This window comes from Centroberyx affinis, unplaced genomic scaffold (assembly GCF_046629955.1).
Source record: "Centroberyx affinis isolate AG114_WGS23_722 - 3 ecotype Tasmania unplaced genomic scaffold, CSIRO-AGI_Caff_v1 ptg004162l_1, whole genome shotgun sequence".
NCBI lineage: Eukaryota > Metazoa > Chordata > Actinopteri > Beryciformes > Berycidae > Centroberyx > Centroberyx affinis.
In genome coordinates, this window is record NW_027281923.1 from 1 (window position 1) to 14,548 (window position 14,548).

Here is a 14,548-nt window from a genome sequence, read left to right on the forward strand (position 1 = left end):
TACACTATAGTCCTACCAAACACAAAATAAACATCAGTTGTATGAGGATTTCTAGTTCTTTGTAGGAATGACGTGAAACCAAGACATACAAAACCTACATGGACTGATGACTTTTGTGGAATTTTAGGTGTATTGAAATAGATTGAGAAAACAATTACAGGACAGAACAATAACAATATGGATGTAATATGACGGAGTGACATCACGGAACCAAAGATCAATAATATTGAAGAAAGAAATTCATCAGTGACTCACCCTAACTGCCAATCGAAGAGATCCTATGACCATGGGTGCTGTTGGAATGGCCTGACCCATCTGGTCCAGTGTAGTGGGGGTTCCCTCCTCTGCCCACATATTCACTATCTGCTGTGTTGGACCCTCCTCCAGGGCAATGGTACGCCCCTGGAACCCAGGCTTTTCATATAGGACCCAGCTATTGAAAAGAGAGAGACAGAATTACATAACACAATCTATCTATAGTTATTGGAACTTGAATTATGATAGCAAATATGCACATCAAACACAGCCTAAGACAGCAAACATCACTATATACTATGTATATGAATGAGGTATGGCTATACTTACACAGCAGAGTGTTGGTTTGTTATGCTATTTCTTTTATTAAACGTGTCAACCTATCAATCACATTGAGGTGCATGTTAAAACCAAAAGCAAACAGCAAACAGATCTCTCGCAAACAGATGGACTTGTTTCTTCCTTTTTCCCACTCAGTCATACATACCAAAAACTAGGCTTTAAATGTTTATGATACTTATATTTTTATAAAATCAACACTATGACTTTAGACTGGCAAGCAGACCCTTACCATCCTCTGGTGACTCTGACTGAGATGACAGGAGACAGCTTCATCGTGGTGGCATCCTCTACGTCATGGTGTATCTCGAAGGCCTCCCCTCCAAACTGAGCATGCTCATGTATGAATATCTGAACCAGGAAGTAGATATTTCAGTACAATATATGGCATTTTATCATTGTGATCACATTTCTACAATTGGGCGTAAAAAGCATTTAACCGTACCTTTCCAGGCCTTTTATGGAACCCTCTTACTTCAGGTATCTGCGAGGAAACATAACATTTCAATTACCTTAAACTTGTGCTGCAAATTGATCTTAAAGGTTTCAGACCTGTAGAATGATTAGCTTGTTTGTTAGTTTGTTGGTTAGCTTGAGAGCAATGAATGAACACACTGCTTGCTGTGGAGGAAGTATTATTGCATCTTCCTTGTGCTTATCTAAACACAAATATGTTCTTTGCATAGACCTGCTATATTTGCATGTTGATTCTAATCCTGACATGTAACAGAGTAGATGAGCTCATGTTGGCAGGGATTTCTGTACATTTTCTAGACTGACAACATTCTCCTTTCACCTGTCCTCACTTGCAAATGATTCCTGGCTTTGTTCCAACATCACACAACAAAAACTGCATTCTGTTCAAGTTAGAGAGAAATCACCATGGAAATAACAAGGAGATATCAGCACTTTGAAAAGGGTGAAGAATTCTGCAATGCCTCTCCATGTTCAAAAGTCCTTGCAGGTCAAAACCCATTCAGCTGTAAGAATGAATCACTCTTTTGTCAACAGTGAACACTGTGGTGAAGTAATATGAGAGGCCCTTGTGGCAGGGAGGGGCTCAAATCACTGTGTCTTAGGGCATTCATTTCTCTATCATTTCTATAATTGCTTGTTATGGTAAAAACTAAAAGCACACAATGAAATAAATTACTGCAGCCTTTCATTAAAATATTTAAACACCTACCTTAGTTTTAGAAGTAGGAAGTCCATTCCCAGAGATCTGCTGGATAGAGTTGCTGGATAGAGGTAGTCCAGCAGGGCCCTTCAGGCCCATGTCAATTTGAGGAAGTCCTGCAGTCAGACCCTGGTCCATAACAGTACTTCCCTTAGGATTCAGCTTAGTCTTGGTAGTCTGTGTGGAACCCTGGGAAGCGTCAGATATACCTTTGTCCTTCTTGAGGTATTTTTCTAAGTGATCAGGCAGCTTTATCTCTGAGAACGAGGGAAGAGGAGGAGGAGGAGGAGAGGAGGGGCCGTCACTTGCTGAGTCACTAGCTGCAGCTACACCCACACCCACAAGTGGGCCTGGATCCATACCTTTCACACCTGCCTTATCTGTCCCTATGCCAGGCAGAGGTGGATGAACAATTCCCTGTTTCCCAAGGGAAGGGAGGTCCTGTTGTTGGCTGGATGGAAGTGCGCCATTTGGGGCTGAGGTAGTTTCCTCTTTGGCCTTCCTGGAGGACCTAGGTGAACTCAGTAGGCTAGAGAGGATGGACATCCTTCCTAGTCGCGATGTGAGCTTCCCAGGCTCTTCTCCGTTGTTTTGTACCTCTTCCTTTCCTGCTTCAACTTTTGCCTCCTCTTCGACTTTGTAAGTGAGACCTTTTTCTGTACCTGCACGTTTTGCCAAGCTCTTTCCTTCCCTGTCAGCGGCCTTTTGTTTTATCACCATAGCTGGTGAAGGATCCCTAAAACCTTTGTCATTTTTCCTCAAACCAAAGCGGAATTCTTCGGGGTCAAATGTTTTCTCAAAACGGTCCTCCTTGATGGCGGGCATGGCAAAAGGTGGAGATGGGATTTTCTTATGACTGTGCTTCTTTGGAGGTAGTGAGAAAGGAATGCCGCCCTCTTTAATGCTCCTGATGAAATTGTCAAAGTCATCAGACTCTAGGGTTTCATCCACACTGGCTGTGGCACTTGGTCTTCTTCTGTGTTCCTTCTTCTGAGGATGTTTTGGACCATGTTCCACGTCTAACCAGTTAGATGGAGATTCGCTCTTCAGCGAAAGAGTCTGAAGTGGAGTAGATGGTGTCACTGAAGCAGGAAGAGACAAACCAGCATTGGGTGTTGTCTTTGAAGGCTTTGGTACATCACCGAGGATCAGGATATTCTTTTCTCTTGGAGACAGCGGTTCTTCTTTTGAGCCTCTTTGTGTAGCAACAGTCCCTGTTGATGACTCATTTGTTTTAGCCTCTTCTCTGCTATCTTCATTCCTCTTCTGACCTTCAGTGCTAATTACGTTTGGCTCTTGTTTTGAGTCTGTCTTGTTAAATACGCTTTTATCTGAAACAACAACGGGTTTGTTCTCTTGTTCTGAACCTTTTTCCTTCCTCACTGCATCTTTTATGACAATGGATTTTGATTCCTGTTTGGTGTCTATCTTTGATGCCTTCACCTGCTGATCTTCTTGCTTTGTCTCTTTATTTCCATCTTTAACACCTTCTTTGATGAGGATCTTATGTTCCTGTTTCACATCAATCATAGTGACTGCATTTTCAGGTGTGCTGACACTTGATTTTTCAGGTAATTTGGTGTCTTTTCTCTTCTCCTCCAGAGATTTTGTGCCTACTGTCTCTGGTTCTGAGTTAGAATTTGGACGTTTGGATTGTGTTGATTGATCAGTGTTTTTCTCTGGCTTTGTAACCTCCTTCTCATTTTGGTCTTTAACAATTATGGCCTTGAGCTCCTTTTTGATGCTAATTTCATTGTCAGTTGATGTCTTCATCTCCTGATCCACTTGCTTTGTCTCTTTATCTCCACTCTCTGCATATTCTTTCAAAAAGATCTTAGATTCCTTTTTTGTATCAACTACAGTGACTGCATCAGGGAGTACACTCAATTTTTCTGCTTGTTCTGCCTCTCTCTGTTTCTCTTCTGGAGCTTTTGTGCCTACTGTCCCTGGTTCCTGTACCAAGTTAGAATTTGGACTTTTGGATTCTGTTGATTGATCAGTGTTCTTCTCTGGCTTTGTAACTTCCTTCTTATCTTGGTCTTTAATAATTATGGACTTGAGGTCCTTTTTGGTGCTAACTTCAGAGTCACTTTTCTCCATTGCAGTCACATTCACCAAACTCGTCATCGATGACTTCTTTGTTTTAGTGTCTTCTTTGGTACCTTCAAATTTCTGAGCTTTAGTGCTTACAGATTTTGATTCTGGAGTTGACTCCATCTGTGAAATTATGCTCTCCTTTAAAACTACATTGTGTTTGTCCTCTTGTTTTGTGACGCTGTCTTTCACCTTCTCATCTTTTGTGAAAGTTTGTTTGGGTTCCTGTTCAGTGTTCATCATTGATGTCTTCATCTGCTGATCCGCTTGCTTTGTGTCTTTATCTCCACCCTCTGCATATTCTTTCAAAAAGATCTTAGATTCCTTTTTTGTATTGACTACTGTGACTGCATCAGGGAGTACACTAATTTTTTCTGCTTGTTCTTTCTCTCTCCTCTTCTCTTCTGGAGCTTTTGTGCCTACTGTCTCTGGTTCCTGTTCTGAGTTTGAATTTGGACGTTTGGATTGTGTTGATTGATCAGTGTTTTTCTCTGGCTTTGTAACTTCCTTCTCATCTTGGTCTTTAATAATTATGGACTTTTTGGTGTGAACTTCAGAGTCACTTTTTTCCACTGCAGTCACATTCACCAAACTCCTTATCGATGACTCCTTTGTTTCAGTCTCTTCTTTCGTACCTTCAAATTTCTGAGCTTTAGTGTTTACAGCTTTTGGTTCTCCAGTTGACTCCATCTGTGAAACTAGGCTCTCCTTTAAAAGTACATTGTGTCTGTCCTTTTGTTTTGCATCGCTGTCTTTCACCTTCTCATCTTTTGTGAAAGTTTGTTTGGGTTCCTGTTTAGTGTTCATCATTGATGTCTTCATCTGCTGATCCGCTTGCTTTATCTCTTTATCTCCACCCTCTGCATATTCTTTCAAAAAGATCTTAGATTCCTTTTTTGTATCAACTACAGTGACTGCATCAGGGAGTACACTCAATTTTTCTGCTTGTTCTTTCTCTCTCCGCTCCTCCTCTGGAGCTTTTGTGCCTACTGTCTCTGGTTCCTGTACCAAGTTAGAATTTGGACGTTTGGATTCCGTTGATTGAGCAGTGTTTTTCTCTGGCTTTGTAACCTCCTTCTCATCTTGGTCTTTAATAATTCTGGACTTGAGCGCCTTTTTGGTGCTAACTTCAGAGTCAGTTTTCTCCTTTGCAGTCACATTCACCAAACTCCTTATCGATGACGCCTTTGTTTTAGTCTCTTCTTTGGTACCTTCATCATTCTGAGCTTTAGTGTCCATCTGTGAAATTATGCTCTCCTTTAAAACTACATTGTGTTTGTCCTCTTGTTTTGCATCGCTGTCTTTCACCTTCTCATCTTTTGTGAGAGTTTGTTTGGGTTCCTGTTTAGTGTTCATCATTGATGTCTTCATCTGCTGATCCGCTTGCTTTGTCTCTTTATCTCCACTCTCTGCAAAGATCTTAGATTCTTTTTTGGTATCGACCACAGAGACTGCATTTTCAGGGAGTACACTTAATATTTCTGCTTGTTCTGCCTCTCTCCACTTCTCTTCCAGAGCTTTTGTGTCTACTGTCTTTGGTTCCTGTTCTGAATCACGCTGAAGATGCTTTGCCTCTGTTGAAGGTTTCTCTGGTTTTGTAACGCCTTTCTCTACTTCATCTTTGAAGCTTATAGACTTGAGCTCCTCTTTGCAACTGGTCTTTGAGTCAGTGCTTTCCACTCCTGCTTCATTCAGCTTTTCATTTTGTTTTGTGCCTTTCTCCAGTCTCTTAAGTTCTTCTGCCAAATTCTGTCTGACTAAAAAAGGCTCTTTGTCCAGCTGATTCTCAACATTCTCAGCAGATTTCAGAACAATCACAGTCTCTGTTTGCATATCCGAGGCCTTTTCTGGTTTCCTGTCGATCTCCTCTTTGCCTTCTCTCTGTTCCTCACTGGTTTTCACTGAATCCATGGCTAGATTAGGGGACAAACTATCATCCGCTAGACCAGTTAAAGTTGGCTCTTCTGCCTTGGCCAGGTTAGCATCAACTGAGACCGCAGTGGGTGTGGCTGTAGTTGATTTTTTCCCATCAGTATCTTGTTCTTTTAATTCCTTTAATTCAGGAGGCAGATTACTTTTGCTAATCTCTTCTTCTTTTGATATGACCTCATCTGCTGCTTTCAGGGAGGCATTACTAGGCACAACACTTTTCTGATTAGAGTGGGTCTTGATGTCACGGTGAATGTTGTCAGTCACCACAGGTTTAGCTGACGTATCCATTAAATCCTGATGAGAAGGTATAATGTCCCGGGCTAACACAATACGGTTTGGCTCTGAAAGACTTTTCTCCTGGATTGAATCCGGGTTTATGTTACTTATTGGCTGGTTTATCTCTGACATGGGTTTGTCATTTACTTTGACTTGAGAAGATTCTGGCGGTAATATTGCTTGTGATTCCTGTGTGGTGACGTCACTTTCAATGTGTGGTGCATTTGCAGGTGGAGACTCAAATTCTGTTTGTACTTTGGCCTCATGCTCTCTTCCTTGGCTATCTGTCTCAGCATTGCTTGCTTGACTGACTGGTAATTGAGCTCCAATTGTTTTTACAACTTCACTGCTAGGCACTGCCGCAGGTGTAGGGTCTGTTACTGGTGTAGCTTTTACCTGAGAGTTTGTTGTAATAACTGCGTCATCGCCTTGTATTGTTTGAATTTTGGAAAATTCTTCAGCAGTAGGACTGGTTATGTTCTTCACTAAATCACTTGTCTCTATGGCAGCCAGTTTGTCTGTCTTGATTTCACAGCTACTGGACTGGTCATCTATTTTTGTAATTTGTTTTTCTTCCACTGCTGAGCTGACCAGTAATATATCTCTTTGCACAGACTTACAATCAAACTGAGATGATAATCTATCATCAGTGGTCTTATCCTTCACTGGGTCTTGCGGCTCAGTGTCTACCGCCACAGTATTTTTAGACACTTTGACAGCTGTCTCTGTTTTGGAGTCCTCCAGCAGAGATTTCTGTTTAGATGTGGATGTGGTTGAGGAATTCCTGGTTGGGGAATCTTGAAGTTTTCTGGAGTTAACTTTGATGGGGCTTTTCTGACGCCGCATAGGAAGCTTGCTCATAGAAGATGACGGGTCACTTGTATCCCTCACTGGACTTTTTGGGCTTTGTTTACTGGTGGCAGATAGGGTGTCACTCTGTTTTCTAAGCTTCAGTGAGCCAGCTTTCTCTCGCTTGGTGGGAGGTGGAGAGGGACAGGAGGCGGGTGTGTCGCTCTCCTCCTGGCTAATGCTCCTTTTGGAGAGATGTTTGGGCAAGATTGTAGGCAGCTTACTTCCTGTTGGAGACACAACAACAGTTTTAATACAACAAAATGACAACATGTAAGCTGAAAGTTATTTCTATGATCTTTGACCATTCAATCACTACCTTAAAACATGAGCAACTATTGCTCCAAGCTGGAGACCATAGAAAAAGTATTTAAAAAAAACTCTAATTTGTTATGTTATCAAGAGACAAAACCTAGAGCTCCTCCATTGACAATCAATTGGAGACTGACAGTTAACACTAGAATGTTTGAGCTTTGACATCCAAATGAGGTTTATTTAAGATATTAACCACAAACTGAAATTTAAACTGTTTCTATAAAGTTGCTTTTTCATTCACTGTCAACAGAGGAGCCCAAGGATTGATGTCTTGAGTCTAGAAACTCTTGGGATAAAAAAACATCAGTAATCAAGACTGAACAGGATCACAGAAATAACATATATTAGCTGTTTTCTGATGGATTTTTTCTTACACATAACTGTGCTGTCTTACCCTTCTCAGGACTTTCAGAGTCGAGGGGTTGAATCTCAATAGCAAGGCTCTCCTCGGGACTTGTAATTTCCTGCTGTTCTGGACTGGCTGGCACGGAAGACATACTGCTGATACCTGGTTCTGTCTCACCCACAATCTTTTTACAATCGGTGCCACTAGTTTGAGGTATTTCATCATTCTTCTTCCTTGCAGGTGATGAAATGGGTAGCCGGGTCTTTGGTGTCATGGAAACACTGCTCTCCAGATGGGCCTGTCCCCGTTTCTTGACGTCCGCGTTGTCCCTGTCAGTTGGTTGGGTCACATTAATACTCCTTTCCTCATGGCTTTTCTCCAGTCCATTTACAAGTTTCACAGAGTCCTCAACTGACTTTTCTTTGGTGAGCTTTGGTATTGTCCTGGATGGTGCTTTTGTGGGGGAAATTTCCCCTGACGGAGCTTTTTCCCCTTTACCTTCCTCAAAACTAGATTTTCTGCCAACTTTGGTTTTAGCAGCTGTATATTTCAATAAAATTTCTTTGGGTTTAGCTGGTCTCTGTGGTTTGGAACTGACCACTGACCCAGAGACATCAGCCACTGAAGGTTTATCTGGTGTCACTGGTGATTTCAAGTCCATATCTGATGTTGATTTTTTGGGGATTCTAGACTTAGAGCTGGTTGTGCCTGAAGGACTGCTGGTGCTACCTGGAGTGGCTTGGTCTTTTAACGTGGGTGACACAGAAATTGTTTTCTCATCCCTATGTTCCTTTTGTGATGGGACATCACTGGAAGCCCCCACTTTCGTGCTCTCTATGGAACCCTTCCCATTTGCTGTGACATTTTTGGCCTTGCTTCCAACTGATGAAGACGGGCTCTTTGCTCTACTTGCTGTGGTTAGCCTAATCTCTGCTACTGCTTTAACCCCTCGTTTAGGAGGTGCAGCCTGGTTGGCCCCTTGGCCCCTCAGCCCCGACGCCCCAGCTTGTGGCTTTGGTCTGTGCATGTCTGAGGTTGCAGACGTGTCATCAAGCTCTGAGGCCTCCGGGTCTGTCTTCGGTGAAATTTGTTTAGCTAAAGGCACATGAGTGTTTGAGTCAGAGTCTGTAATATAATCTGTTGTTGTGGTAGGCTCATGTTTAGCTTCCTTGGTCGCTGCATTGATGTTTTCTAGGCTTGGTGGTCTGAGGAGAGAGATGGAGAGAGAGAGAGAGAGAGAGAGAGAGAGAAAGAAACAAAGGGAGAGTGGGACGGAGACAGATAAATACCAATTAACTTTAATGCCATTACAATCATTCAGTTATTGCAAACACTGTTACCAGAAAAATCTTTAGTGTAATCAAATTTCAGGAGGACATACCTGAGGTAAAATTAAATGCATTCTTTAAATAAGGAACAAGGAACATGTTTACATCACCTGTCGCAACAAAAAAATCTACATGCAAGTAAAAATAAAGTAAATCTACTTTCACATTCACACTTACGTGAAAGTCTTAAGTGAAAAAGGGAATTTAAACTTGAGAACTTTCTTTCAATTTCAAGGGCAGCTCCCCTTCTTACAATGTTTGACCTATGTGAAATTAACAGTTGAAAATCTGTGCTCAGTCAAAAACTTCAGCTATGCAAAAGCAATACCCTGCAGTAGTTATGGAGCTATAACTCAATCCTAGTGTCCAAAGAAATTCTTGGCATTTTACAGGTATGTACATGACCTGCAGTTATCTTAGCTATTTTAATAGAGAGCAGTACAGTGCACATTCACTGTAGAGGAGAAGCCCTAAACTCAAACAAGGTGTGCAGGCAGCAGTCACCAGTTGCCCATCCAGTTCTGTAATGACTAACTAATTCAGGCTGTGAAAAGACGCCATATGTAAACACAGCAAAGGTGACCTTGATTTGAGTTGAAATTGAAACAAAAGTAATCACAGCAGTTATAAAGTTATGACTTGATTTATTGTGTACTAATGAAATGATTGGCCATTAAGGAATTTTACTGTAAGTGTAACCTATGGCGCATACATTTGTCATCGGTGCTGTATAATTAAATGTGCTATATATGAATATTTCAGTGACTCTGTACAGTTTCAGCTTGTATTGTTCTCCTCTGATACAATGGGGCATGGGAACTCAGAGCTCAGGTTGCATCCAGGCCTCTCTCTCTCTCTCTCTCTCTCTCTCTCTCTCTCTCTTTCTGTCTCTTTCTCTCTCTCTCTCTCTGTCTGTCTCTCTCTTTCTCTCTCGGGATCAAAGCGGCTGTTACACAATAACAACAGAAAATTTAAAAAGACAGATACTCACAATTTCTCCTCCGTTGTTTCGGAAGTCTTTGAAGTTGAATCTCTGCTGAACTTGTCTCTCTCCGGATGTCTCTCCGCTTGCTCGCTCACGTCCGAACTTGGCTTCTGGGCAGAAACCTTGTGCTTCGAAGGCAGTTTCACAGTCTTGCGCGTTACACGAATTTCTTGGCTGTCCTGAACACGACTCTTACTTGAGTCTGGGCCAACGTCAGGCTGTTCTGGCTGGGTCGAGTTTGTTTGGAACTCCCCTGAGATGGGTGCCAAGGAAACGGCTGATTCTGGCTCCCTGCCACTGGACGCCAAAGTCTCTGAGGGGGTAGAGGGGCTGTCTGGAGCGCCCTGAGTAAACGAGTCCTCCACGGGAATCACTGTGACGGGAATGGCCAGCACGGGAGGCGAGTCCGCTCTGAAGCCCTCCTCCCTCCCTTTCATTACATCCCAGTCATTCTCCCCCTCCCCCTCCCTCTCCCTCTCCCTCCCCCCCTCCCACTCCTCCTCCCCTCCCAGGTGTGTTTCCACCCATATGGCTTTGTGGAGCTGGACAGGAGAAGCGCTCCTGGGTGCTTCCGCTCTCTCAGGTGAGGGGCGCCCTGTGGTGGTCGCGGTTTCCCCGGACGGGCCGCTGGTGGATCTCTGAGACTTTCCCCTGGCTGTTGAGTTTCTCCTCTCCATGTCTAGAGAGTCTCCAGCGTCCTGCGGAGGCTCAATGGGATCTGAGGTGGATGAAGAACGAGAACTGCTGTCTAAAGTTACTCCCAACGTCCCTTCACTTTTTAGAGAGTTCTTTTTGGACTCAAAACTTATAGAGGTTAAGTTAGGAGACTTTGGGGCCTTGGATGTCTTGGATAGGGGGATTTCAAATGAGCGCAGGGTGGTGTGGCCCACTGTAAGGTCCCCACTCGACCCCTCTGAGTTCTTCACGATGGTCTCTTCCAGATGGACCTGCAGCCTCTTGCTTACCTCCACCACCACCGATTCCGTTAAGCCCGGTTCAGAGCTGAAATCGGCATTCGGATATGCAGAAGCTGCAAGGTCAGAAGGGGTGGGAGTCACATTCCCAGAATTCCTCTCACCGCTGGCTGTGCTCACCCTGCACACATGCACCTCCCTCACGCTGCTTCGGCCGCTGCTGTCGCTGTCCGCAAATGGAAGCACTCCTTCATCTGTCAACAGGCTTGCGCCACTGGGGCTGGGGCTGCTACCGTGCACCAGCACCTCCGGCCCGGTTGCCTCGCTGTCTTTTCGGGAAGGAGTTGGGGTCTTCAGCCCGTCTTCCTCTGGGGCTTGGGGAGAACGCGGGGACAGCGGGGAGGCCGGGGAACTTGCAGAACTTCCATCGTTGGAGGCGTCTGACAGCTGCCTGCTCTGGCTCCTCTTTCTCTTGGTATTGAAGAAGCTGCTGATACGATCAAACACTCCCTTCTTCTCATCCGAGCTCTGAAAGAGGACAGACAGAAAGATAAATATTCAGGTGGGGAGAGCAGATGGTACACCCGTTGTTTTTGGCTTGGTTCAAATAGAAAGTAGAACACGACTACTGAAAGCTATGCTCTTCAACAGGAATCTCACTGAAAGCCAGGCAAGAAAAACAGATAACAAACTGATGCGGTTTCTTCCGAGCCACGCTTTAAATTAGATATCTTCGTGTCTATTCCTTACAAAAAAGATTTGGTAAATCATGTTCAAAATCTGTACAGTCAAGTCAAAGATAGAACGTGCTGATGGCAGACTTCCTGGTGCAAAAACAACACGGTGGGAAAATGATCAGGCTGGAGAACCGGTGGAATGGAGATATAAAATTTCAGTAATGCCCGGCTCAAGAGTCAGTTACCACAGGTATTCACATGAACAGAAGAGAATGAAGGCCAACAGGAAAGACTTGGTCCAGGGGTCCAGGTGGCAAACAAATAAACACTGTATACATAGTATTTTATTACTGAATGTTGGAGCGGTATACAATGTTAAACAACAGTAGTTTCCAAATACTTGTCTTTCTGCTTGTACGGTCAAACAAGGTTCTCTATTTATAGTATTAATTTTGTCCAGTCAAATTTAACCACAGTTTAGAATTGGACTGGAAACTTTAACTCAACATCCCAGACAGCAGGGAAGCAGTCACCCAACAGGAAAACCATCCACTTGACACAAAAAAGAAAAAGAAAACACCATGTCTGCATGTTACACAGCTCACAAACCGTGGCTGTCTGTAGTCACAGAGGAACTATAGATCACAACATAAAAACAACAGTTACATACCATTTTGACTTGTTGAATTCCTTTGGAGTGCTACATCCAATTTATCATAGACCGCAAAAAATAGTAGGCGAAAGAAGTTAATGTTTACATTTTGTAGATTGTCCCTTAAACTAGATGATCGCGAAAACTGCTCATAAAGTTGAAAGCGTGAAACACCGGTGTCCTACTTCTGAACGAACGAACAGTCAATCCTCTCACAAACAGACAGGCAGCGTCGTCCACATCTACTTGTGTGTGTCTAGTGTTAAGAGGCCCGGCTTCTGAACAAAGGGTCTAACTGGAGGGCATGACTTCTTTTGCATCACAGCTGCAGTGTGAAAAAAAATATTGTGAAAGAGCTTTCGCATGGCAAACAACCCACATGAATTCACCATCCAGAGAAATAGTGAGGGCGTGGATGGACCTGCCAAAGAAAAACCCCACCCTTCCTCATACTAAACCTGAGCAAATCAATAGGCTTTTATTATCCACAGTGCCCCTAGGTAGGAGGGGTACAGCTTGTGTCAGATAAGAGCAATAAATGGATCATTCGTGTTTGAACTATACAACAAAAGGAGCCACAGGTATTGCCATGATACATTACTATAAAAGTAAGATCAGTACTGTTACTTTGACCAATATGTTCAATCCGGTTTATCTCTATCCACAATCGCCAAAGGAAGAGCTTATTTCCCAGGTGCTCTGTCAGTAAAACACGAGTATTTCAGCTTCCCTACACAGAACACTTTGCAAACAGGCAATTTTTCCACCATAAATCCTGTTTCAACACACTTCATTCCTTTGTTTTCCAACAGCCACATAATTCCACTGAGCAAACAACAGGTAAAGACACACAGCTTGTGGCTGGGCTTTCCAGTTCATTTCTAAACAGACAGAAATGCAAGGACCCTACTCAATGAACACAGCAAAAACGGGTAAAAACAGGCCCGATCCACTGTTGTTTCTGTGGTGATATATCGTCAAAACTGTCATACCTCCGAGATGTTTCAATTCAATCACAATCCCATGGTGATGAAACGACAGAAAGGAAATAAAGAGCATAAACTATATTTCTTGTGTCCAGTAGATGTTACAACCTTGAATGACTACCTACCGTTCCTGTGTGCATAAAGCTACTAGCACAAGCTATCCACTAAGCATTTCCCTAGTAGTTACTCACTTACTCAGGTGACATTGTCAGGTAGGTGGAGATACAGTACCATATCTGTGTGCATTAAGGTCCACTTCCTTATCTGTCAGCCTCAGATGATAACAAAGATCACAGGCACGAAACCTCACACACAGGAGCACACACTCGTACACAAAATAATGTTAATTATAATCAAATAGTGTGGTGTACTGGAGCTTTCAGACTGAGTAAACAAAAGGGGGTTATGCTTTTTCATCTCTGTCTCTCATTATGAAAGATAAAAGTCAGACTCATTGGTATACACTCTAAATATGACATGTTTGATTCCTGAAATTCCATAACTTTTCAGAACAAATATGAAAGGTGATTGTTATTTCCAACTCCTACACTAATACCGAGCAGAGCTGGTTTGATGAGTTTGAGACTATGGAAAACAGCCTAGGGACAATTAGATCCCATAGGATAATTACCCCCATTAAATCACCCACATGATATGTGTGTCATCTTATCTTAAAGGGGAAGACCACTGACTTCCAGCCCAGAAATATGTTATTTCTATTACTGAAGACGGTTTAGTCTGTATCAGTGAGCGTTCACCACTGTCCCCTACAGGCAGAAGTGAGAGAGAACAGCTTGAAATGGTTCAAGTCTGAATCTGTGGTGTCACGCAGCTGTGCAGCTCCAGAGATAATGAACTGGGAAGGAGAGGTAGCACCCAGTGGCAGCACCCAGGAGTGGTTCTAGTGGTTCTCTCATCGCTAACTAGGAAAGAACATTAAATAGTCACAAATACTAAATACAATGCCCTAAATGATTGAGAACATATCACTGTTGTCATGTGGAAACCTTGTTATTCCAATTTTAATCAGTTCCATGTTTCCACTTCTATTGAAGTGATTCTCAACCTTTTTCATATCAAGGACCCCTAATTTAGTCCACATTAGAACCATGGACCCCCATTTGATGAGATTTTGTCTCTCTGACCCAAATCTGAGAATATTTTTATTGTTAGATATGATTTTGTCCAGAACTACATGACTGTCTGTATTGTAGGTAGAGAGATAACAGAAAAACTATTATCAAAACAGTCATTCTTCTACATTCTCTAATTGTGTCTAATTGTAAATGAAATAATGCTGAAGTTTAACAATTCATCAGTTTGCTGGGGACCCCCTGGAACCCCCTCAAGGACCCCTGGTTGTCCCCGGACCCCACGTTGACAAACACTGCTCTATGGGTTGAGAAAATTCTACCATCCTTGA

The 14,548-nt window shown here is 42.9% G+C and overlaps 1 protein-coding gene across 1 annotated transcript in view; it reads right to left on the minus strand.

The window, feature by feature from the left end:
• Positions 1 to 255: 255 nt before the first annotated feature.
• LOC139663914 (microtubule-associated protein futsch-like) overlaps positions 256 to 14,548 on the minus strand; it is a gene marked incomplete at its 3' end in the record, with an annotated part of 31,952 nt that continues 17,659 nt past the window's right edge. Inside the window, exons 3-8 of the mRNA XM_071542700.1 lie at positions 9,903 to 11,338; positions 7,632 to 8,788; positions 1,781 to 7,149; positions 1,040 to 1,078; positions 827 to 945; positions 256 to 433 (exon numbers count right to left, since the gene is read on the minus strand). Coding sequence (XP_071398801.1) covers positions 256 to 433; positions 827 to 945; positions 1,040 to 1,078; positions 1,781 to 7,149; positions 7,632 to 8,788; positions 9,903 to 11,338 — 8,298 coding nt within the window. The remainder of the gene's footprint in view (positions 434 to 826; positions 946 to 1,039; positions 1,079 to 1,780; positions 7,150 to 7,631; positions 8,789 to 9,902; positions 11,339 to 14,548) is intronic.